The sequence below is a fragment of the Saccopteryx bilineata genome, chromosome X (assembly GCF_036850765.1).
Source record: "Saccopteryx bilineata isolate mSacBil1 chromosome X, mSacBil1_pri_phased_curated, whole genome shotgun sequence".
Taxonomy (NCBI): Eukaryota; Metazoa; Chordata; class Mammalia; order Chiroptera; family Emballonuridae; genus Saccopteryx; species Saccopteryx bilineata.
The window spans coordinates 15,956,753-15,981,138 of NC_089502.1; the positions used below are offsets into that span (position 1 = coordinate 15,956,753).

A 24,386-nucleotide genomic window follows, 5' to 3' on the forward strand; every position below is an offset into this window, starting at 1 on the left:
CTTCACACCATAGAGGGGGAAAAATCAATTCCAGGTAAGAGATCTTTAAAACTTTAAGAAGAAAATAGGACAACATCTTTATGACCTTGGAACAGAGAATTCTTCATATGGATATACATATAGGTATAGTAGTAAAAGTATATAAAACACTAAAGGGCATAATCATCACCAAATACAAAAGTATTGGGAAAGTAGAGACTGGAGAAGGGTATACAGGGAATATCAATGGCATCTGTATTATTTACTTTTAAAACACAATCTTTAAATTGATGTTGCTGGCCCTGGACGGTTAGCTCAGTTGATTAAGAGCATCATCTTGAAACAACAAGTTGAAGGTTCAATCCCCAGTTAGGGCACACATGGAAAGCAACCAAAAAAAAAAAAAAAAAAAAAAGAAGAAGAAGAAGAAGCACAACTGAGTGGAACAGCAAATGCTTCCCTTCCCCCGCCCCTCTCTCTCCCTTCCTCTGTCTCTCTAAAAATCAATAAAAATTAAACCCTGACTGGATAGCTTGGTTGTTTGGAATGTTGTCCTGGAGTATGGAGGGTGCCAGTTTGATTCCCCAGTCAGGGTACATACAGAAGCAGCTCGATGTTTCTCTCTCTCTCTCTCTCTCTCTCTCTCTCTCTCCCCCTGCCTCTCTCAAACAAACAAAAAACAAAATAAAACAAACAAAATAACAAAGGTGATGTTGAAAGATTTGATAGAACTGGGTCATTTTTACATATATTGGTTATGTTATTCCATGTACTTTCCAGCATTGTAGATTGTTTCCAATCAATGAAAAATGAAAAACAAAGAAATATTATGTGGGGGAGGGTCAGCAGTGTCAAATGCTGAGAACAGGACAAGGAAAATGAAGATTGAGAGATTTCTTCAGATATGTCAAGGAATTTAGAAGAGACCACTGAATAAGAAGTTTCAGTAAGTGGCGGAGGTAGAAACAAGGTGACAGAGAATTGAGAAGGGACTGTATTGTGAGGAACTGGAGATGAGAGACCACATATTGCAGAGGTTTGTAAATAAAAAGGAGTGAAATAAAATTTTAAGTAAATTAGTCAGAAGGGTCAAAGAAATACTTGGTAAAACCAGAAACCACTTTAAAGCAAAGGTGAAGGGGTCAGTGAAGAAGGTGACATTTAAAATACTGGAAGAGGCCTGACCAGGTGGTGGCACAGTGGATAGAGCGTTGGACTGGGACGCGGAAGACCCAGGTTCAAGACCTTGAGCTCTCCAGCTTGAGCGCGGGCTCATTTGGTTTGAGCAAAGCCCACCAGCTTGAACCTAAGGTTGCTGGCTCGAGCAAGGGGTCACTCGGTCTGCTGTAGCCCCCAGGTCATGGCACGTATGAGAAATCAATCAATGAACAACTAAAGAACCGCAATGAAGAATTGATGTTTCTTATCTCTCTCACTTCCTGTCTGTCTGTCCCTCTCTCTGACTCTCCCTGTCTCTGCCACACACACACACACACACACACACACACACACACACACACATACACACACACACAAAATACTGGAAGAGGAAAGCAGAAAGATTGCCAGAAAAATCCCTCAGTAATTAGGAAGGAGGAGGAGATGGAGGCATCAGTCTTATCTCAGAGAAGAGGATACTTCTTTCTCCAAGTCTACAGTATCCCCGACAGCTAAAACAGCACCGTGTGCATAGTGGGGTACTCGAATATTTGTAAAGAGTAAGAGTTGTGAAGAAATGGAGGTGAGGACACTAGAAACTGTAGTCTCTCACAAGAGAGATGGTGATTTTCTCAAGAAAAGTAATAAATGGATGTCATGATAACGATAACAATCCCTAATCCTGGTGGCTAACATCAAATGCTCATGTGACAGACACTTTCCTTATGGATTTACATGCACACTCCCAATTAATTCTCACTAAATATCTGTTAAGTAGTAATATTGTTTCTATTTTAAAGATGTGAAAACTGAGAAACTGAGACTGGGAGGGGGGTTACCAACTTGCCCATTAACTAGTTAATTGGCAGAATCAGGATTCAAACTGATGTTTGTCTTATTTCAGAGCCTGAGCTTTTTAAACAACATTTGCTGTTCATTCAGTATTAATAGCAATAACAGTGTTTGTTTAGAACCTTCGATGTGTCAGGTACTATGGTACCTGCTCTACCTGAATTATCACATTTAATTTGTTGAAATTAAAGTTGAGAGTAGAGGAGGGTTGCAAAATTTAAATAAGGTAGAGAAGGAGAGAAGGAACTGTTGGAGAGTGATAATGAATGCAGAAATCATTAATATGTTAATAAAGGGTAGTCCAAATGAGCATGTGTTTGTATAAGTTTCTTTGACAATGCTTGTCAGATGGAAAGCAGGAACAGAGACAATATACCAAGAAGGTGAGTTCGGCTTGGGAATTAGTATAGCAGGCACAGCAGAAGGTTAAGGATGTGAGGGAGTCTGAAGTGGTGTTTAAGATGAACTGAAATAGCTGGCCCTGGCTCTGGGCAGATAGCTCTCTTGCTTAGAGTGTTGTTCTGAAGATCTCTTGCTTAGAGTGTTGTTCTGAATCACAGAGGTTGCCAGTTTGATCCCTTGTGGTGTTTAAGATGAACTGAAATAGCTGGCCCTGGCTCTGGGCAGATAGCTCTCTTGTTTAGAGTGTTGTTCTGAAGCTCTCTTGCTTAGAGTGTTGTTCTGAAGCACAGATCCCTCGTCAGGGCACATACAGGAATAGATGAATGTTCCAGTCTCTCTCTCTCCGTTTTTTCTCTCTCTAAAATTAGCAGATAAAATAATATTAATAATAAAAAAGAAATAACTGGCCCTGGAGTCAAAGTTAGGTGAAGATATGAATGCCCTCAGCCTAGGCCCTAGAGCCAGCAGAAGAAACAAAGGCAAACTTGACAAATTTAATCATTTCCTTAAGCCTGATCCTGTGACAAATTGTTATATCTCCTTTAGGGGGGATCATTTTGGGGACTATGCTTACTTATGAGCTTCTGTATGCGTGAAATCATTTTTGTAAGTTGGCTAAAATAGTTTTTTCAAATTCACAACTGCCTTCTGACTTAGCTGTGGTTGTTAATAATACTACTGTTTAACTAGTCATCCAAATTTGAAAGTTCAGTTTAATCCATGAACCCTGCTTTTCCTTCACCTATGATATCTCATAACTCAAGTTTTGTCAATTCAATAGTAAATTCCTTAATGCATAGCTCTGATCATTCTCACCTATCAGATAGCATTTTGCCCTAACTGAATAAAGTTTTGGTGTTCTACACTTGTGTTTCCATACAAGAGACATCCAATGCAAAGAGTTAAGTAGTCATTAAACAAAATTCAAATAAGTAAAACTCTAGCTTCAAGAAAACACAAGCCTCACCAGCTTCACCACCATCACCGTATGTTCGTGTGTGTTCACACACAGACACACACACACAATTAAATGGGTGCTCAGGCCTGTCTTTTATCCATTAGATAACTATAACTAAGTGATTAAGATTTATTGCTTTTTAGAGACAAAATAAAAAATTGAGAACTTAAAAGAGACTATAACGTACTAAAAGAAAATGAAAAACTCAAAAATAATAATTAAATGGTTACAAAATATAACATTATACCAAGTTTATTAATTATTAAATTTTGTATTTATTAAAAAATCTGTTGTCTTTGTAAGCAATTTTTAGGTTGGATCTCTTCACTTCCCAAGAATTTACAAGAATGCATAATGATTATAGAGAAATCACAGCCATTATCTTTAAATTAGTTATGCACAAATAATTTCAAGAGCAAACTTACAAAAATCCTTTCAAAAATTTATAGCAGAAATATAAATAATTTAATGCAGGATTCAGATGCATTTTAATATGTTTAATAAAATGGTTGCTGAAGTTTTTAAAAGTAAGAGAGCTTTGGGCTTGCAAAGGCAAAAACAGGCCTGCTTAACATAGATGAGGCTGGGGAGGAGGATTTCATATAGGTGCTTCAGCAGCCAGGGGCTGGAAGGCAGGCCAGGCAGAGGCAGAAATGATTTATTGATTTTTAAATCACCACTGGTTAAAAATCATATCTTTTTATATACACAAGTTCAATATAGATATTTATTTCCATCAGAGGATCACAGAGAAGAGCTGTTTTATTTACATATTTCCATTTATGTTTTTCAGTCCTTATAAGATTTGGGATGAGAAAGGTTAGTAAGATGGCAACAGGTATCTTCCCTTTGCTACTTTATTTCTGCTCCGGTTGATTTCTGAATTCCCTTTGTGGTAGCTCATTCTCCTAGGCTAGGCTTTCCTGTCTGCGCAGCAAATCCCATAGCCAGGTTGGCATTGCCTAGGCCTACTTTTTCCTCACCTCAGAAATTGGAGCTATGAACTGAAAGAATATGGAGTTAGCCTGGTATATAAGGCTCCAAGGAGTTGTCTCTGAACAAACCTTTTTAGAGTTACCTCCTAAGATCACTTCACACATCTTATGCTTTATCCAGCATTTATTTCCCTTAGGAATTGAACATGGGCAGTGGCTAGTGGCAATAAGATGGGTGTACTCATGACTCAAGTACTTCATTGACCATCTTTATAGATTGCTAAATTTTTAAAAAACTGGTCATAAGTTGTTTAATATTTATCTACAAAAAATCAAAAATATGTTGATGTTGGAATATAGCTGATAAAAATGATAAAAATTCTCAAGATGATACTTATCAGACTCATAAACTGCACTTACCAAAATTCTTACATAGCATGTAAAGATTCTTTTAGCAATGTGCAAACCTTAAAAAAGAAAATAGAGTTATGGCTAAACGCAATTCAGTTTTTTGCTTATTGGGAATAAAAATTGTCCATATTTGCCAAGTAAAAATGTCTCCCTAATCTCATCATTTAGAAACAAAACACAGAAATTATTAAAGTAAGAGAGCTGATATTTTTTAAAGCACAAAATTCAGAATTTCCAAACACGTCTTGAAAAACAGTTTTTGTCTATTTGTGACATTTAATCTACACTGTGCTGGATCGAGTGGGACAATCCATGAAGATGAGTTGAGCTCCCTTCTCCCCTCAACCCTGTGACCCTTCCTCAAGGCAGGTAGTGACACGTGAGGCTGGTCTCACCTCCACTGCAGATATCAGAAAGGAAGGGCAAGACTCACTCGCAGTTTTTAGTTTTTTTCTGTCTCGGTCCAGGGTGTATAATTTAGGAAAGAATGCTTGCTGGGCAAGATGTGTTAGGTTATATACCCCATCCCTCCACCGTAAGAGGTAAGAACCCCTCTCCCCCAATGAGAAGGAGGCAATTAGGAAAAGAGAACTTAGAAGCTGGGATCTTGTGGTCATAAGGGGGATCAGCACTGCGTGGCAGTAAGAACCATGCCACTAGAAGCCTGACATGGAGTTGACCAACTTAATGGAAGGCAACGGGGAGGGATGACAGGGTAACTATACATCTCTTGGAATACCAGAGCAGGATAAATATATTAAGACACCAAGAAGTGGACACCTCCTTTCTCCCACTGCTATTTTAATTTTACATAAACTCTAGAGTTCAAAATCAATATGAGGGTCATGAAGGAGACAGAAGTTGACCCTAAATCTGACTGAGTTTAATCACAAAACCACACATACACACACACAGAAAACGTTGCGTGACTGAGTCTAGCTTGTTTCCAGATCTCAGGAATAATGGTGAAAGTAAGCCCAGATAAAAGCAGTGGAATCCTCAGAACCTTATCTGTCTTGTTGGGATGGCTGTGCCCATAGCATGTAGCATAGTGATCATTCAATAGTTAACTGTAGAACAGATAACTGTTCCTTAGTGAAAATAATGTATGATTTAGAATTTTCCTAAGGTTATTAAGCATCAAAGCAAGTTGGGAGATGCTACTCTAATCTATCTGACTATTTAATTTCTTGATTACATGCTACTTCCTCTTACTTCCATCTTGTTTATGCTGTCTTTTTCCCCAACTTCCTCTGCAACTGTACCTGCTAGAGTCCTTTTTATTCTTCAGTGCTCACCTCAAATGGTCCTTCTTCTGTGAAGCTTTTCTCTTGTCACCTCTCAGCAGGAAAAGAATGCCCCTTCTTCTGAACAACAGTGTCTCCTTGTATCTCTTATAAAACCTCTCAGAATTTCTCAAGGCCAGTTTGTTTCGTTATCCTGTTGTTACAGAATGCATAAACACATGACAGCTCTAATCCCTCTAATCTTCACTCCTCCAAAATCTTCTCAGGGCTTTATAGTTATACTTTTTAAAGTAAACATTTACAAAACGTCTATTTATATTTTCCTGTAGCATATCTAGATTGTTCATATATATGTTTCATATATTTATATATATTGAATGTCCATGCAACCTTCACCCAGGTCAAAAAATTGAACATTGCTAGCACTTTGAAAATCACACTTGAACCAGGGGTCTCTCTCTCTCCTTGAAAACCCCTTCTTCCCTACCCAGAATTAAATCAGGGCTGGTAATGAGCCAGCATACCCTGATGAGGTATAAAACTTCTATCTGTTTGGATTGCTCAAAATTTGAGTCATATTGATTGTTAAAAGTTTTTAGCCCTGGCCGGTTGGATCAGTGGTAGAGCATCGGCCTGGCGTGCAGAAGTCCCAGGTTCGATTCCTGGCCAGGGCACACAGGAGAAGCGCCCATCTGCTTCTCCACCCCTCCCCCTCCAGGGCTCCATTGGAGCAGAGTTGGCCCGGGTGCTGAGGATGGCTCTGTGGCCTCTGCCTCAGGCACTGGAATGGCTCTGGTTGCAGCAGAGCGAAGCCCCAGGTGGGCAGAGCATTGCCCCCTGGTGGGCATGCTGGGTGGATCCCGGTCGGGTGCATGCGGGAGTCTGTCTGACTGCCTCCCTGTTTCCAACTTCAGAAAAGTACAAAAAATAAAAATTAAAAAAAAAAAGTTTTGAAGATCATCCTTTAGGACATACCACTATCTTGACTTCTGTGATAATCATCTAATTGCTTTTCTTTACAGTTTTATCATTTGTGAATGCAGCCATAAATACTGTTAACTGTTTTTGAACTGTATATGAATGGCACCAGACAGTCTTCACTCTTTTACATCCTGCTTTTTTCACTCAATATTATGCCATGCATGTAATTGTATATAGTGGCCATTTTCATTATATGAATATATCATAGTTCATTCATTCTCCTGTTGATCGACATTTTGGTGGCTTCTTGTATTTGGCTATTATAAACAAAAGCTGCTTAGAACATTCTTGTGCATAGCTTTTGGTGCACACATGAATTTTCTCTAGGGTATATTATCCTAGTGGAATTACTGAGTCAAAGGTATTGCATTTTGGGTTCACCATAAGCAAAACCTGGGATGGAGTGTTGAGTACAAGATGCTTATTAAGGACCAAAACTCATGAATGTAAGGCAGAGGAAGCACAATTGGGCAGGGGGAGAGGATGAACTTCGATACAAATTTGATGGAGCTTGGGCCAACTTGACATGGAGCTTGTACAAGTTGTACCCATTGGTGTGTTCTGCATCAGGCTTCACTTAGTTCCACTCCCACCTTGCTCCTGTATCTTAGGAACAGTGTGACCTTGGGCAAAGCAACTCTCTGCAGCCAAAGCAGACCCTCAAGGAGCTGGCAGCTGGAGGCCATCTATTGACAGCATTCTCCATTTCTGTGAAGAATGGTCTCCTATGAAGGAGAGTTTGGGTGGAACATCTCTCATTCTCTACCACAGTAGGATGGATACACATATGTATTTGGCGCTAGTAAATAATGTCAAACTGCTTTGCAAAGTGGTTGTGCAAATTACAGCACACTCTCACATGTACTATATGAGAGTTACCATTGCTTCCCTTCTTCACCATCCGTTGGTACTGTTAATCTTTTTTTTTTAATTGCCATTATAGTGGATACGTAGCAATATCTCACTGTGGTTTTAATTTGCAGCACCCTGGTGACTATCAAGGTTAAACACCTTCTTATGTGCTTATTGCTTTATGTTTGTTTTTCTAACTTGTGCTTGTTTTGTCTTCCTCGGATAATGAGTGTTTTTCAGGTAGGGGTCAGTAAACACAGCCTGATGCCTATTTTTGTAAGCCCCTCAACCTAAGAATGTTTTTTTATATTTTTAACTTGTTGAAAAAATAAAAAGAGGAATAATATTTCATTGTATAAGATTCAAATTTCAGTGTCCATAAATAAAGTTTCCTTCCTTCCTTCCTTCCTTCCTTCCTTCCTTCCTTCCTTCCTTCCTTCCTTCCTTCCTTCTTTTCTTTCTTTCCAAGTGAGAAGCGTAGAGGCAGAGAGACAGACTCCTGAAGGCGCCCCAACTGGGATCCACCTGGCAAGCCCCCAACCTGGTAATGCTCTGCCTATCTGGGATTGCTGCTCCATTGCTCAGCAACCGAGCTATTTTTGCTCCTGAGGCAAGGCCATGGAGCCAACCTCAGCACCTGGGGCCAACTTTGCTGGTACCATTCAAGCCATGGCTGCAGGAGGGGAAGAGGGAGAGAGAGAGAGAGAGAGACAGACAGACAAGGGTGAGGGTGAGGGTGGAGAAGTAGATGGTCGCTTCTCCTGTATGCCCTGACTGGGAATTGAACTCAGGACTTCATATGCCTGGCTGATGCTCTACCATTGAGCCAAGCACTCCATAAGTTAAGTTTTATTATGGTTGTTTTCATGCTACAGCAGCAGAGTTTAGTCATTTTGACTTACAGTCTGCAAAAGCTGAGATATTTGCTGTCTTGTCCTTTACAGAAAAAGTTCGCTGATCTGTGTTCTAGGTCACTGGTTCCAAAAGGTGGTCCTGCGCCATCAGCAACAGCATCACCTGGGAACTTCTTAGGAAGGTAATTTCTAACCATACCACAAAACTATTGTTTCAGAAACTCTGCCAGTGGAGCCAGTCATTTGTATTTCAACAAGCCCTCCAGGTGATGCTGATGTGTTAAAGCTTGAGACCCCCAATGGAGGCCCAGGGCAAGGATCTAATCCATTTTCCTTGCAAATCATTGGTCTTTGATATCTCATTTTACATATCGTGGGTAAGCTGTACAAAAATCTTACAAAGTGTTCTATAAATGTGTTTCTATGCACTTTAAATCCAGCCAAAATGGACACCTAGGGCACAATTAAAGAGGAAAAGTGGAAAAAACCACAGAAGACAACATAAATTTTGAAGGGTATATGTGAAGGTGGAAGACTCAATGTAGCTGGGGAGCCAGCCCCTGGACCCTCTTCCCTCCACCACATTTTAACAAAGATGAATCAGATATAGTCCCTGGCCTCAAGGAGGTCACAGTCTAGGTAGGGAAGTGTCCCATCATCCCTCTTCTCCCTCATTTACTGCCTTTCTTCAGAACTTACCTTTGAGTGAGTATAATTGCACTAAATCACTGACCTTAATAACTGAAAACGAACACAGAAAATTAATTTAGCAAACAACAGTTGGCCTTATTCCTACTTTAGTTTAGAACTGACTTCCAGAGTGATTTTCTCAAATCCTGGCTTTTTCCTTGGCTCACTCAGTCTGAAGCTCAAAGCATCACCGTGGTATTTTTCTTTTTGTTAACTACTATCCATTAAGTGCATATTATGTGCCATGCATATTACATGAGTGCAAGGCCATGATAAATGCTTTACATGTGCTTTTATATTAAATCCTCATAAGGCCACTTTGAGTTAGGTATTATTGTATTTGTTTTATAGATACAAATCTGAGGCTTACAGAGGTTAAATAATCTTATAGAATTGAAATGCCAAGCCTTTTTGACTTTACAGCCCAAGCTGGTAATAATTGTGCTATTGTGCCTCTAATATTATAATATTCACTATTTGCAATATTGCAAGACAATACAAGCCCAATTCAGCTTAATTAGCATGTGCTTCTTATTTTAGGGCGTACATGGATGTGTAGAATTTCAGGGAGGGAAATACCTAAAAATCAGTTGTATCATTTTTCTGAGCAACATTTTTTGTGATTTTTTTTTGCGTGACAGAGACAGAGAGTGAGACAGAGAGAGCAAAAGATAGGGATAGACAGACAGGAAGGGAGAGAGATGAGAAACATCAGTTCTTCATTGCTGTTCCTTAGTTGTTCATTGATTGCTTTCTTATATGTGCCTTGACCATGGGATTACAGCAGAACGAGTGATCCCTTGCTCAAGCCAGCGATTTTGGGCTCAAGTCAGCCATCTTGGCTTCAAACCAGTGACTTTTGAGCTCAAGCCAGCAACCCTGAGCTCAAACTGGTGAGCCCATGCTCAAGCCAGATGAGCCTGGGCTTAAGCCAGCATTGTTGGGGTTTTGAACTTGGGTCTTTTGTGTTCCAGGCTGATTCTCTATCCACTGCACCACTGCCTGGTCAGGCTGTAATAATTTTTAAAAGTAGAAAGATACCTTTACATTCAACTTATAACAATAATGTCATGAACAGTTCCTTAATCCGGTAACATTATGGTAAATTAGCACAGTCATTCATATTTCTTTTGTTACACTACACATTAAAAAACATTGTCTCTTCAGTATGAAATTGTTCTTTTTGGCCCTGGCCGGTTGGCTCAGTGGTAGAGTGTTGACCCCACGTGTGGATGTCCCAGGTTCAATTCCTGGTCAGGGTACACAGGAGAAGTGACTATATGCTTTCTTTTCTTTTTCTCCCTCTTCTGCTACTCTACTCTCTCCCCCGCTCACATCCAGTGGCTTGGTTGAGTCCTAGATGGAGGTTGCTGGTGGATCCAGGCCTGGGCGTATGCGAGAGTATGTCTGTCTATTATATATCCCCTCCTCTCACTTAAAAATAATTGAAATTGTTCTTTTGTGGTTTTTTTTTTTTTTACTTACTCTGCCTACTTGCTCCTACTGCTTCTGTTAGGGACTATTTCAACTGGTCCATTTTTAAGAAGAAAAGTTTTTACATAGTTTTTTTTTCTTTTCAAGAGAGATAGAGACAGGAAAGGAGAAAGAGGGTGAGTAGCATCAACTTGTAGTTGCTTTCACTTTAGTTGTGCATTAATGCTTATTGTATGTTGCTTGACCAAGGCCAAGCCAGTGTCCCCTTGTTCAAGCCAGTGACCTTTGGGCTCAAGCTGGTGAACTTTTGGGTCGTGTGGGTGATTTCTTGTTCAAGCCATTTACCCCATGCTAAGGAGCCTGTGCTCAGAGCCTGGGACCTCAAGGCTTCTAACCAGTGACCCCAGCATTCTGGGTCCATGCTTTATCCACTATGCCACCACCGGTCAAGCAATTGTTCCATTTTTGAGCATTTTTTTGAAAAGTGGTTTTATTTATTGATTTCAGAGAGAGGAGAGAGTGAGAGCCTAAGGCTGGGTCAGAGAATTCCTTCTCTTATCAATTTGTAGTTGCTTCTTATATGTCTCTTGACTGGGAAAACCTTGGGGCTTTGAACCAGCAACCTCAGCATTCCAGGTCAACAACTTGTCCTCAGTGCCACCACAGCTCAGGCTTGAGAAACATTTTTCAAATTGGCTTTTAAAATGTTATTTATTTATTATATAAATATAAATAACTTAATCAAGGAAAATTAGAATAGCAAAGCAGAAATAAAAACGTCATTCATAATTCTACTACCTTGCTGTAACTACTGTTAATGTTTGGGGTAGAACCTTCTAGACATTTTGCTTTGTGGAAATGTATTTATGTAAATAGTTATTTTTATTTATTTATTTATTTTGAAAAAATAGAACCATTCCATTTTCTTGCTTGCCTGTTCCTACTCAACAATATATAGTATTAGGAACATACTTCCATGTCAATAAATATATATTTACAAAGTCATTCATAATGACTGCACAGTATTACACTTACACATATACTGTACACTATTTTGGCAATCAATTCCTCTTGGACATCTTAAATTTTATTTATTTATTTATTTATTTTAAGTGAGAAGAGAGGAGATAGAGAGACAGACTCCCACATGCACCAAGACCGGGATCCAGCTGGCAACCCCGTCTGGGGCCGGTGCTCAAACTAATCAAGCTACTGGCTGCAGGAGGGGAAGAGAGAGAGAGAAGGAGGAGAGGAGGAGAGAGAAGCAGATGGTTGTTTCTTTTGTGTGCCCTGACTGGGAATCAAACCTGGGACGTCCATACACTGAGCTAACACTCTATGCAATGAGCCAACCAGTAAGGGCCCCAGGTTGTTTCTTTTTTAAAAAACATACTGACGGCCCTGGCCGGTTGGCTCAGCGGTAGAGCATCGGCTTGGCGTGCGAGGGACCTGGGTTCGATTCCCGGCCAGGGCACACAGGAGAAGCGCCCATTTGCTTCTCCACCCCCCCTCCTTCCTCTCTGTCTCTCTCTTCCCCTCCTGCAGCCATGGCTCCATTGGAGCAAAAGATGGCCCGGGCGCTGGGGATGGCTCCTTGGCCTCTGCCCCAGGTGCTAGAGTGGCTCTGGTCGCGGCAGAGCGACGCCCCGGAGGGGCAGAGCATCGCCCCCTGGTGGGCAGAGCATTGCCCCTGGAGGGCGTGCCGGGTGGATCCCAGTCGGGCGCATGCGGGAGTCTGTCTGACTGTCTCTCCCTGTTTCCAGCTTCAGAAAAATACAAAAACAAACAAACAAACAAAAAAACATACTGACTTCAGAGACAAAGGAGGGGAGATATAGAGGGACAGAAACGTCAATCTGTTCCTGTATGTGCCCTGACCTGCAGCCTTTGCGTTTCGGGATGATGCTCTAACTGACCTATTTAGCCAGGATGTAAGTTGTTTCTGTTAGGTTTTCCCATGCTCTGTACTCTAACTGTCTTGAGTCCCATTAATGTTTCAAGAATTTACTTTGGGTACATGCAAGAATCCAAATTATTCTCCAAGTTCCACCTTATAAGAACTTTTAGGTAGACCTAAAGAAATTATCCAGTCATATATTACTACCAGAGCCTTAACAGTGACAATGTCTTCTTAGAAACTCAGAGGGAACACCATAGAGCCAGATGACAAAAAAAAAAATTACTAATTTTCTCAATATGATTTCTACTATCAAGGAAGAAGTCCCATAAGGGACAAAGAACTTAACAAAAGTGAAGTGAAAAGTGGAGGTTTGGAGCCAGACAGTCTGGGATTTGAATCTGGCTTCTGTCATTCACTAGTTATGGGATCTTGCATGAGTTACTTAGCCTCTCTGTTTTCTTATATGTAAAATAGGGATAATAACATTTATTTCATAAAATTTCCAGGAAGGTGAACAGTATCATAGGTGGGGAATCTAGCACAGTGCCTGATACAATAGTGGGTTCTCAAAAAATGGTAGACATAAACAAGCTATTACCATTACCTTTTCTATAACACCCAAAGAACTGAGGAAAATCACCTTTTCAACAATGCTACTATTGCCCTTGCTGGTTTGCTCAGTGGATATAGTGTCGACCTGGTGTGCAGATGTCCCTGGTTTGATCCTGGGTCAGGGTACATATGAGAAGCAAGCATCTGTTTCTGTTCTCCTTCTCTCTCTCTTCTCCTCTTGCAGCCAGCGGCTCTATTGGTTCAAGTGTTGGCCTTGGGCTCTGAGAATAGCTCGATTGACTCGAGCATTAGCCCCAGATGAGGATTTCTGGGAGGATTCTGTTTGGGGCACATGCGGGAGTCTGTCTTTCCATCTCCCCTCCTCTCACTTAAAAAAAAAAAGGAATAAAAATGCTAATATGAACTAAATGGTTCTATTATAGCTGTAAGCAAGACACTGTTACCAGAATCTTTTATACCAGTTTCTGATACAATTATCAGTGGGCTTACAATGTGGTTTTAAGTCATACTGTGGTTTAAACGATACATTTTAAATACAGAATAAGTGAAGGAACACCAAGCCCTTGACTTTGCCTTTATGAACTTCATAAAAGTATTTTTAGTACCAGCATTAGGCATGCATTCTGGTAGGTACTAAACAAGTTTGGTTATGCAAAAAATGACTATTGGATAACTTCTATAATATTCACAACCTGACAGAATGGATGTATTATCTAGTAGACAAGAATTCATTTTGAGGTTCCCAAATATGACCCCAAGGTTCTTCATAAAATTGCGCTTTGTTTTCCAACCTCAATGGAGTAGGGCAATTAAAGACCATTTCAAATGAGAAGACAGTAAGGGAAAGTAGTAGCAGATAGAGCAGGGTGTTGAGAAGGATCAGAACTCAGGTGACTTTTGTTGAACAAAGTCTACAGATCATAAATTTTAGGCAGATTTACAAATAAGGATAGCACATGCTTTGTAAATAGCAGCTGTTGCCCCAAGCCAAAGGACGATATTTACATGAATCCTGTGGAAAGATCTATGGATAAAGATTTTGACTTTTCTAGCCAAACTCATATACTTGGTAGCACTTTCAGCCATGCCATTTTAACAAAAAGGATTACATTATATATACATGGAAATTTGCCAACAAACAAATATGTTCTGGTTCCCAAATTATTATTTTTTTTTACAGAGACAAAGAGAGAGAGTCAGAGAGAGGGATAGATGGGGACAGACAGACAACAATGGAGAAAAATGAGAAGCATCGATCATCAGTTTTTCGTTGCAATACCTTAGTAGTTCATCGATTGCTTTCTCATATGTGCCTTGACCCCGGGCTTTCAGCAAACTGAGTAACCCCTTGTTCAAGCCAGCGACCTTGGGTCCAAGCTGGTGAGCTTTGCTCAATCTAGATGAGCCCGCGCTCAAGCTGGCGACCTCGGGGTCTTGAATCTGGGCCTCCACATCCCTGTCCGCTGCTCTATCCACTGTGCTACCGCCTGGTCAGGCAAATTAATTTCTAATTTATTTTTTTGAACTTGAAACACATATTCTCACAGGAAAGGTCTTATAAAGGGATGTGACTTTCCCAGATGTCCTCACAAAAGTGAATTTAGCTCACGATGTAATTGAAATACTGTGCATTGGTCATGAGAAATACAATGGAAGAAGGCACCCTTGCCAGCAGGAACTGGTGCCTTCAATATACAACAAATATTTCTTGAATCTTTCCCTTGAAGCCTCAGATAGTGAAAGGTTATTCTATCCTCCCATAGCTGCAGTTTGGTGAAAGAGAAGTCTTCCACTGCCATTGTCTAGAAGAGTCCTTCTCAAGTCAGGTGGATGCACGCATTTCAGCGTGCTTCTTGAACTTCCTCGCCAAAGAATCCATAGTGACTAAGATTGAGGAGGTAGTGGGGAAGGGACAGTATGTTTAGCTGGGAACCTCAAGCTTTTATTTGGACACACTTCAAACTGTGCAGTTCATTTCTTAACATATCTGTACATTTTTACAGAAAAAAACGTGCTTAAATGATCAGTTGAGCTAATTCCCCACCTTTTGACTGAAGTTGATGCTCCAGAAATATGAACTATTTTTATACTGATATATCCCTATATTTTCTGGATAATACACATTTGTACTTCAGGAGAAGAAAAAAGGGCACCAGGGGCAAAATATAAAGTAAATAAGAACAGCCTGACCTGTGGTGGTGCAGTGGATAAAGTGTCTACCTGGAATGCTGAGGTTGCCAGTTCAAAACCCTGGGCTTGCCCGGTCAAGGCACATATGGGAGTTGATGCTTCCTGCTCCTCCCCCTTCTCTCTCTCTCTCTCTCTCTCTCTCCTCTCTAAAATGAATAAATAAATTAAATAAATAAATAAATAAATAAAGTAAATAAGAACATAATGAAGGTAAAATCAGAGGAAAGCTCTTGGCACTGGCAGCTTGTTTTCCACTCCTCAGCGACACACTCCTCCACTCACCAATGTCTTGTGCTTTGCCTCAGGATCTTACACTAAGGTGTAAATAACCAATAGTAGCTAAACTGTCACAAGGTTTTTGAATATTAAGAGTTATAACTTTAAAACAAAAGGGAATTTAGGATATTATCTCCAGGAAAAAAGGACATTTTTTGGGGGGGGGGCAATTTTGTGCCTCCATGCTTTTGGCAAAATTCACACTTTATTTCAAATTGGTAATTTATAAAGGTGTGTTCAGGGAAATTAATCACAATTTCTTTACACTTTGGAAAGTACAGTATTTGCTTCATTTTGGAATCTGTGGGTTTTGTGATTGTTGTTTGCTATATGTTTTACTATTTTTTGTCCCTGAAATTTAAAAACTAGGAGGTAAATCTTCTCATTATTGCTCAAAATAATAGGTGAGGAGAAATAGACAGGATAATATTTAATGATTGACAATTGCATAGTGTTCAACCCTTTATGAAATCCTTTTATATGCGTGATCATACATATTATTGATATTGAATTATTACTAAATAACAACCGGGATATAAATACAACATACACCAAAAAAATCACAGTAACTCAATCCAATTATTAACATTAGGTATTTACCATGAGTTGACCCAGGTTCTCTGGGAACCTTGCCCTTGCCCCCAGGATTTTTACAATTCAGTCATTATGGCAAAAGAAAAGCTCCTTGCACATTGGCTATCTGAGAGGTATAGGAATTGAAAATAGAACACATACATAAAATTTAAGAGTCATGCTTTGCTTTGTAAGTGAATGTTTGCAACTACAATTGGGATTCAAGAAGTGCTTTTCCTTCTGCAGAATTTACGAAGGTGGGAATAGCACCACTAATCCCCCTTGGACCTGGGAAAGGCCAATTCCCAGGAGTGGGGGAGGGGATGCTGGGTTTTGCAAATGGTGAGAAAGCCCTTGTACAGTTACAAGCAGAGGAAAAGTTCTTTGTGCAAGAAGGGAAAAGCACCCCGATGTACAAAGAACAGATTTAAGGGAAAGAGGATTCCTTATGCACATATCAGCGAGGGGATCTCAGGCTGACTGTTGGGGGCGTGTGGGAAAGGAGATGTGCAGGGGGCTGAGGGTTCCCGCCTCCACCCCAGTCTGCGCCCCACACTCAGGCAACAGTTGGTCGTGCGGGGCCAGCTCGGGCTCTGAGTGGGGAGGGGGAGTCTCGCGATCGTTGGGGGGTGTGTGGAAGAACGGGGGAGGGTGAAGGGGGGCATGACGTAGGGTGGGTGGACGGAAGTGGGGCAGGGTTGAGGGTTATTTAAAGAAGGGGGGCCGAGCGAAGGGGTTGGAAACGGAGTGATTCTCCACCCCTGCTCCATCTAGCTCTTTCCAGTGCAGCCACTGCCGCCGCCCAGAAGCCCTCGCCCCTTTCCTCGCCCCTCTCCTTTTCCCGCTCCGACGCCATGGAGCAGGACACCGCTGCAGTGGCAGTCACCGTGGCAGCCGCTGAGGCGACTGCCACAATCGTGGTGATAGAGGACAAGCAGCCCAGGCCGTCCACCTCTAAGGAGGAGGGAGCGGCCACTGCCGCCACAGCTGCTGAAGCCACCGTGGCCAGCGAGAAGGGCGAGAAGAAGAAGGAGGTAAATCGAAAAGGGGTGTGTGTGGGGTGGACAAATCCCGTGAGGGGACCCTCGGAGGGACGCAAGCCCTGATCTTTTTGCGCCGACAGGTACCCACGGGCTCGGTGGGGATGGGGCCGCGGGCGCGCGGAGCGGGGGGGGGGAGGACGGCGAGCAGTCCAGTATTCGCTCCCTTCCCCCTTTCCTTCTGGCCGCCTGGAGGGCGGGGGCGGGGCCGAGGCGCGGGCGCGGCGCGGTGTGCTGGGCGCCCGTTATCCAGGGGCTTAGGAGCCCCTCGGCAGCCCCCAGCCCCCTTCACATTCCCGGAACTGGGGGAACGCGCGGGGTGGGGGATGGGGCCGTGCAGGAACCAGCCTCCGCCTCTCCCTCTCCTCTCGCTCCCTCTCCCCCCTCTTCCCGTCGGCCTCTGCCTGGGAAATCTGGGCCCTTCAATCCCGCACTAGCGCAAAAGGGGTTTTGCTAGAGCTTATTTTTTAAAATTTGAACTACAAGGTGCCGGTGGTTGGGAGGTGGAAGGCGAAAGAAGAGACTTTTATTGCTTTGATTGGCAGTGTTGGCCTTTTGGGTGGCAGGGGGCATAATCTCGTTTTTGGGTCCCCGCCTGCTGAGGCGGGGGTGTTATCCTCAGAAAATGAGCTCACCGTCGAACCCCCCCCCAGTTCAAACCCCAGTTCAAACGCCAAACTGAGAAACCGTGGACACTCGCTTAGGAAAATTTCCAACGTGTGCACCCTCACCCTCTCCTGCCCCGCCCCCGACGGTATAGTGTTTCACTCCAGGGCCACCCAAATGGTCCCCAATCTGGCCCCAAGCCTTTCAGGCTTCTTCCTCCCTCTTCTAGTAGGCGCTGCTGGCTCTGGGACACAGGCAGGTTAAAAAATGTTCTTTCTTTAAAACCCAGCTTCGCTAGGATGAGCTGCTATAAACTACGTAAGGGTCCGCTCAGACATCTATTAAAGCCAGATAATATGTATTATCTCCATAAGGCATATTTCATGTGGGTTGAGACATGCAGATAAAACTGTGAGACGCATTGAAAAATTGAGATTAAAATAGTACGAGGCAAAAGGATTTTTTATGTATAATAAAACTTTATAATGGATAATTTATGGGTGGATTTTTTCCCGTTTATAAATAGACATATCACGTATAAAATGGTAGGTAATTAAAATCATGCTTAAGAGATCTCAGGTGGCTTTGTGTGAATAATTATATGAGACTACACAACCGAATGAAAAACTTTGGAGGGAAATGAGCGTCTTTCGCCCTGGCAGGTACAGCTGGGATGAGTAGAGCGGGTTCTGATCCCGGGTGAAGCAGGGCACATACAAGAACAGATCCTATGTTTCTGTCTCTCTCTCTCTCCACCTTCTTCTCTCTAAAATTAATAAATAAAAAAGAAATATGTTTTTCTGTGAATTAGAATAATTTTAAATTCAGCAGTTGCTTAAGTGACATTTTACTGTTACAGGTTTGTAGCGCTAAATGAAAACCGTAGAAAACACGCATTTTAAGATCCCTCTGATGTTTGAATCAATAAGACAAGATTGATGATTAAAGCTGTGCCAAATACCAACCATCAATATAAATCAAATGTTGAGAAATTCAGAAACAAATCCAGGTGTCTTTTATTCCCTACTGTGGGCAAATGTAACTGCTAAACTGTCTTTTGCATGACAGTTAAGGTTGTTGAATCTCCAGGTTGTATACATTTTTTGAATTGTGAAAACACTGGCCAGCAATAAAAAAACCCCTATATAATAAACACTGAATTGAGACATATATATTCATGAACTTTGTAACCTCAATAGAAAGTATCTTATGATAGTACCGCATCCTTTCAGAACAGGGGAAGGAGTGGCTGCGTGGCAGGATCTTTCTGAGTAGGTGAGGCTTACTACTTTACTCAGTACACTTTTTAAAAAATTTTTATTGATTTTTTTAGAGAGAGAAGAGGGAAAGAAAGGGGGGGAGGAGAGGGAAGCATCAAGTCCTCCTTCTATTATGTACCTTGACCTGGCATGCCAGGTTCGAACTGGCAGCCTCAGCATTCCAGGTCTATGCTCTATCTCTCCACAGCGCCACCACATGTTAGGCTCATCACATTTTTTTTTAATTTTTAATTTTTGGTTTAAAATTTAAATAGTACCAACACATCTAAAGCTTTTTTCCCCCCATCTGTACTGTTCCTTCAAATAAGCATATTTGGTACCCCCCCCAAAAAAAACCTAAATAATATTGCACACTACCTTGACTCCTTAAATGGTGTACTGAAGGTACAGATGAACCTTTTCCTCATGTTTATCAAATTATTGTACTCTTGACAGTGATACAAAGGCATTTGAGATCTAGGATGTTTCCCTTCAATTAAGTAAGCACCTCCCAGACACTTCCAGTGTTGTGATGATGTTTTAAAAAATTTCTCACTCTCTTCCCTCAATTGTCATGCTGTTTACTATCATTTTTTAAATCCTTTTCGACTTTCATTAGAAAAATATGTCTATGATAATAAGCAGGTGTAAAAAAACCACAAAATAATTTAAAGTTACTGTAAAATACAAAATACAAGTGATGCAGCATGGAGAGGGAAATACTACACCTGGACACCAAAGAAAAGGGCCGTTCCCATGGTGGAACTCACAATTGAGTCCTGGCCTTCTGCTGTCCCTTCCTGTTTTTTTATTTTATTTTTTATTTATTCATTTTAGAAAGGAGAGGGAGAGAGAGAAAGAGAGAGAGGAGAGAAGGGGGGGAGGAGCTGGAAACATCAACTCCCATATGTGCCTTGACCAGGCAAGCCCAGGGTTTCGAGCGGGCGCCCTCAGCATTTCCAGGTCGATGCTTTATCCACTGTGCCACCACAGGTCAGGCCCCTTCCTGTTGTTTTCAGCACACCTTCTTCTAGTGGTCATTCTCACATCACTTGCTGCTGTATTACTCTCTGTAGTAGTATGAGAAGCCAGATTCTTAAACTTGCTAAGAATTGCATATCAAATAAAAGAAAATAGACTCTGAATGACAGCATTTTCGTAATGCATAAAGTAAATGAGATTTAGTGGATTGACTTGTGACATTTAACTACAGAAAGGTATTTTTGCTTGCCTTCTGGTTCTTAAACTTATTTGGTTTAAGTGATAGTTGGATGACTTCACTGTCAACTTATTTGTAAACTGGAATTGGTATTTTGGTAATAAAAACATCTAGAGAAAGGCCATGGTCTTTTAAGACAGGGCATCTTGATGACCTTGTGCTGCATTCTCTTGGCATCTAGATTACCAGATGATAAAATCTATAAGGAATGTATTAGAATAACATAGTCACCTTTTATCTTTTCCTGTATGAGAAGTGTAATTTTAAAAACATATACGTATACAAATAAGAAGGTTTAGAGGTAAAGTTTAAAATTTCTTGTGGAAGATAGTGCCGATTAAGTAATTGCTCACAGCTTTTAATAGTACTGTTCAAGACTAGGAATTTTAATTAGCATATGATTAAAATTTTATGGTATTTTACTGCAAGGTAAGCAGAAAAAAGTAATGAGTAAAGTGTTTTTCTAATATTAAAGCCTAAGTTTTCTGTAAGTCCCACATTTTTAGATATATATTGATGTATGTGAGGTAATTTTCACTTTTTAGAAATTTTAAAACTAGATTTCATATAGTTTTTCAAGGAATAATAAAGGTGTGGGTTTGTTAATCAATTTTCCTTTAAATTATTGCTTTGAAAAAAATAAGGTTTATAGTTTATGGGACATATAAAAGTTTGTGGCTGAAAGTTTTTTAAGCAGTTTTCTGTTCTCATTCATCCAAGATTACATTAAAAACATCTTACATAGATGATACATGCACATAAGGTGCTGTAAATCAAGACTGCTGTTACTTGGGTTTAGAATAACTGAACAATACCAGATCTTTGCTCCAAAGTAGAACCCCGACCAAGGTCAAATTTGCTGATAATAGTTTGGATTTCCTCAGAGTAGGACTTTTAGTAAATATTGGAAGATATATACATTAACTATTGGAGCCATAGTTTTCTTACATTTGAGATCACATTCTGGTTTTGATTTATGCTCTAAATTTTCAGTAAGAGGTTGAGAAATCCATGATAAAATTAACATAGCTCCTTTAGTTTTCACAAACAGATTTGTGTTTTGACTTGTGCAGTCTGTGTTAAAACTGAAATACTCTCAGCTTCGGTACTAATGGGTAGATATGTGTTTTTACTGTTTTGTTTCTTTATTTCTTACAGGGAAGGACTTGTATTCTGTATACCTATTTATATTTACCAGTACAAGTTTGTCTTTACAAAGTAAAGAATGCATGAGATAAGCCTCCTGATAATTTTAGTATTTTTAAGCAGCTGATTTTTTAGTTTTTGCTAAATTACATTTTTTAAATACCAAAGGTTAATAGTTAATGGCCCTGAGAAACTGCTTCTACAAAACATTTATGTAATAAAAAATAGTTAAAATAATGTTCTTCCAGGTTGGAGAAAATTAACATGAACCAAAAGTTCGAGCCTGACCAGGCAGTGATGCAGTGGATAGAGAATTGGACTGGGACGCAGAGGACCCACGTTTGAAACCCAGAGGTTGCTGGCTTGAGTGCGGGCTCACCAGCCTGAACACGAGCTCATTCGCTTGATCGTGGGGTCGCTGGCTTGAGTATGGGATCATCGACATGACCCCATGGTCGCTGGCTTGAGCCCAAGATTGCTGGCTTGAGCCCAAGGTTGCTGGCTTGAGCAAGATGTCACTCTCGCTGTGTTGTAACCCCCAGTCAAGCACATATGAGAAAGCAATCACTGAACAACTACAAAGAAAAATTGATGCTTCTCATCTCTCTCCCTTCCTGTATGTCTGTCCTTATCTGTCCCTCTCTTTGTCTCTCTCTCAGTCTCTCTTGCAAAAAAACCCCACGAAAGTTTGAAACTGTGCTATTTCATTATTTTAAATATAAATGATAACATTGCATTACATTAAAAAAGTTTAAATATTCTACTTAGAATGTGGAAACAATAAAACATAGGGTCTTTTCAAGAACTGAAATCACATTATTTTCTTCTGAAACACTGGCTTGTTTCCATTACATAAAGTGTTAGTATTAATATTTACTTTCCTTAAATTCTTTGGTTTGTGGTTAATAATGTTAATATATTCTATATTTTAGAATTTTATTCTTAGTGTATTCTAGATTTTAAATCTCCTATTCAATAGTTACATATGTTCTTATGCTTTAAATTAAGAAATAGGCAAAAAGGCTCAATGTTTCTCCTTTAGTTTTTATTTCCTTTAATATTGTTTCTCTGGCTTTCACAATTGTTTGGATTTTTTAATTGGACCTCAGGTGTACAAAGCTGGATTAATCATAGGCCCTGCTTCATGGCATACTCTCATCATTGCTCCATGCAAGGCCCATGTTGATTTATTTATTTAGTATTTAATTACTTTTTACTTTTTCCAAATGACAATGTTGACCACTTTTAAGACCTTGCTTTGCAAAAGTTGATGATTTATTTTCTTTGAAATTCTAGAAAAGCAGTTCTCCATTTCAACTCAAACTTGCTGCTAAAACTTCTAAATCTGAAAAGGAAATGGACCTGGAATATGAAGAGAAAATGGTAAATACGTCCTTGGGTAGGATAGTGAATACTGTAGTTGATTTTTATAGAGAGGATGTGAAAGATTATAAATACTTATGTATATATAATGAATACAAAATCATAGACTTTAGAATTAGAATACTTTAATATCACAATAAATATTTTGTTGAATAAATGAATCTTTTCATTTTCAGATGAGGAAATAAAACATCAGAGAAACTAAATGGAATAGTTGGGACTAGAAGCTCCATCTTTTCTTTTTTGTTCAGTACTCTACCCCATAATAAGATGTTTAATGCTAGAAATACTTTATTCATTAAGTGAAAATAAATACCTGGTTTGACCAGTGGTGGAGCAGTGGATAGAGTGTCAACCCGGAATCCTGAAGCCCCTGGTTCCACACCCTGAGGTTGCCAGCTCAAGCATGGGGCATGGGCTTGAGCGCAGGGGCTCTGGCTTCAAAGTTGCTGTATGGAGCCCCCTGGGTAAAGGCACATATAAGAAGCAGTCAGTGAACAACTAAAGTGAAGAAACTATGAGTTGATGCTTCTTATCTCTCTCTTTCCTCTCTCTCTACCTGTCTCTCCCTCAAATAAAAAAAAATACCCTTGACAGTATCAATATGGCTGAAAGAAAAGCATGTCACAAAGCCAGAGTGACAGTTTTTCTCCCTCTTTTCTTGCTTTGGATATAGGAATGCTACCCATTATAAATATGTAATATGAATCCTGGCCAATTGATAGAGCATCGACCCAACCTGTGGAAGTCCTGAGTTTGATTCCTGGTCAGGACACACAGGAGAGGCGCCCATCTGCTTATCCACCCTTCCCCTTCTCCTTCCTCTCTCTCTCTCTCTTCCTCTCCCACAGTCAATGCTCCATTGGAGCAAAGTTGGCCCGGGCACTGAGGATGGCTCAATGGCCTCCACCTCAGGTTCTAGAATGGCTCTGGTTGCAATGGAGCAACAGCCCAGATGGGCAGAGCACCGTCCTTTGGTGTGCATGCTGAGTGGATCCTGGTCACATACGGGAATCTGTCTCTCTGCCTCCCCGCTTCTCATTTCAGAAAAATACAAAAAAAACTCCACAAAAACAAAAACGTAATATGATAATATGTTTTTGGAGGGAAGGATATTTGCCCAGTACATGCAAATATAACATGTTTATGTCATATAATCTTAGGTATGCCAAGCTTCTGCTTTGCTATACATTTAATTATTTAACTTTTGGTCACTAGTATCCATATTTTAGGTTTAATTAAACTATACATTTTTATGCTTGTGAATTTTTAAGATCAGCAAATTTGGCCAACTCAAGAGAAATTAACAGGTATTTGGAACTAAGTTTTTCTGTTGAGGGTTTGTTTGTTGTAGTAATATTATAAAAGTAAATAGAGATGAAGTATACTTTTTGATTGTTCACAGTGATTTTACAAATCTCCATGCCTTAATGTTTAAGGCTACCTCTACTGTAGACAGTTAATGTTT

At 40.4% G+C, this 24,386-nt stretch overlaps 1 protein-coding gene across 3 annotated transcripts in view; it reads left to right on the top strand.

The window, feature by feature from the left end:
* Positions 1 to 16,966: 16,966 nt before the first annotated feature.
* Positions 16,967 to 24,386, top strand: part of SMARCA1 (SWI/SNF related, matrix associated, actin dependent regulator of chromatin, subfamily a, member 1) — a 106,737-nt gene continuing 99,317 nt past the window's right edge. For all 3 annotated transcript variants that reach the window (XM_066249521.1, XM_066249523.1, XM_066249522.1), the window contains exons 1-2: positions 16,967 to 17,299; positions 22,832 to 22,918. In XM_066249521.1, coding sequence (XP_066105618.1) covers positions 17,120 to 17,299; positions 22,832 to 22,918 — 267 coding nt within the window. In that variant the 5' untranslated portion in view covers positions 16,967 to 17,119. The remainder of the gene's footprint in view (positions 17,300 to 22,831; positions 22,919 to 24,386) is intronic.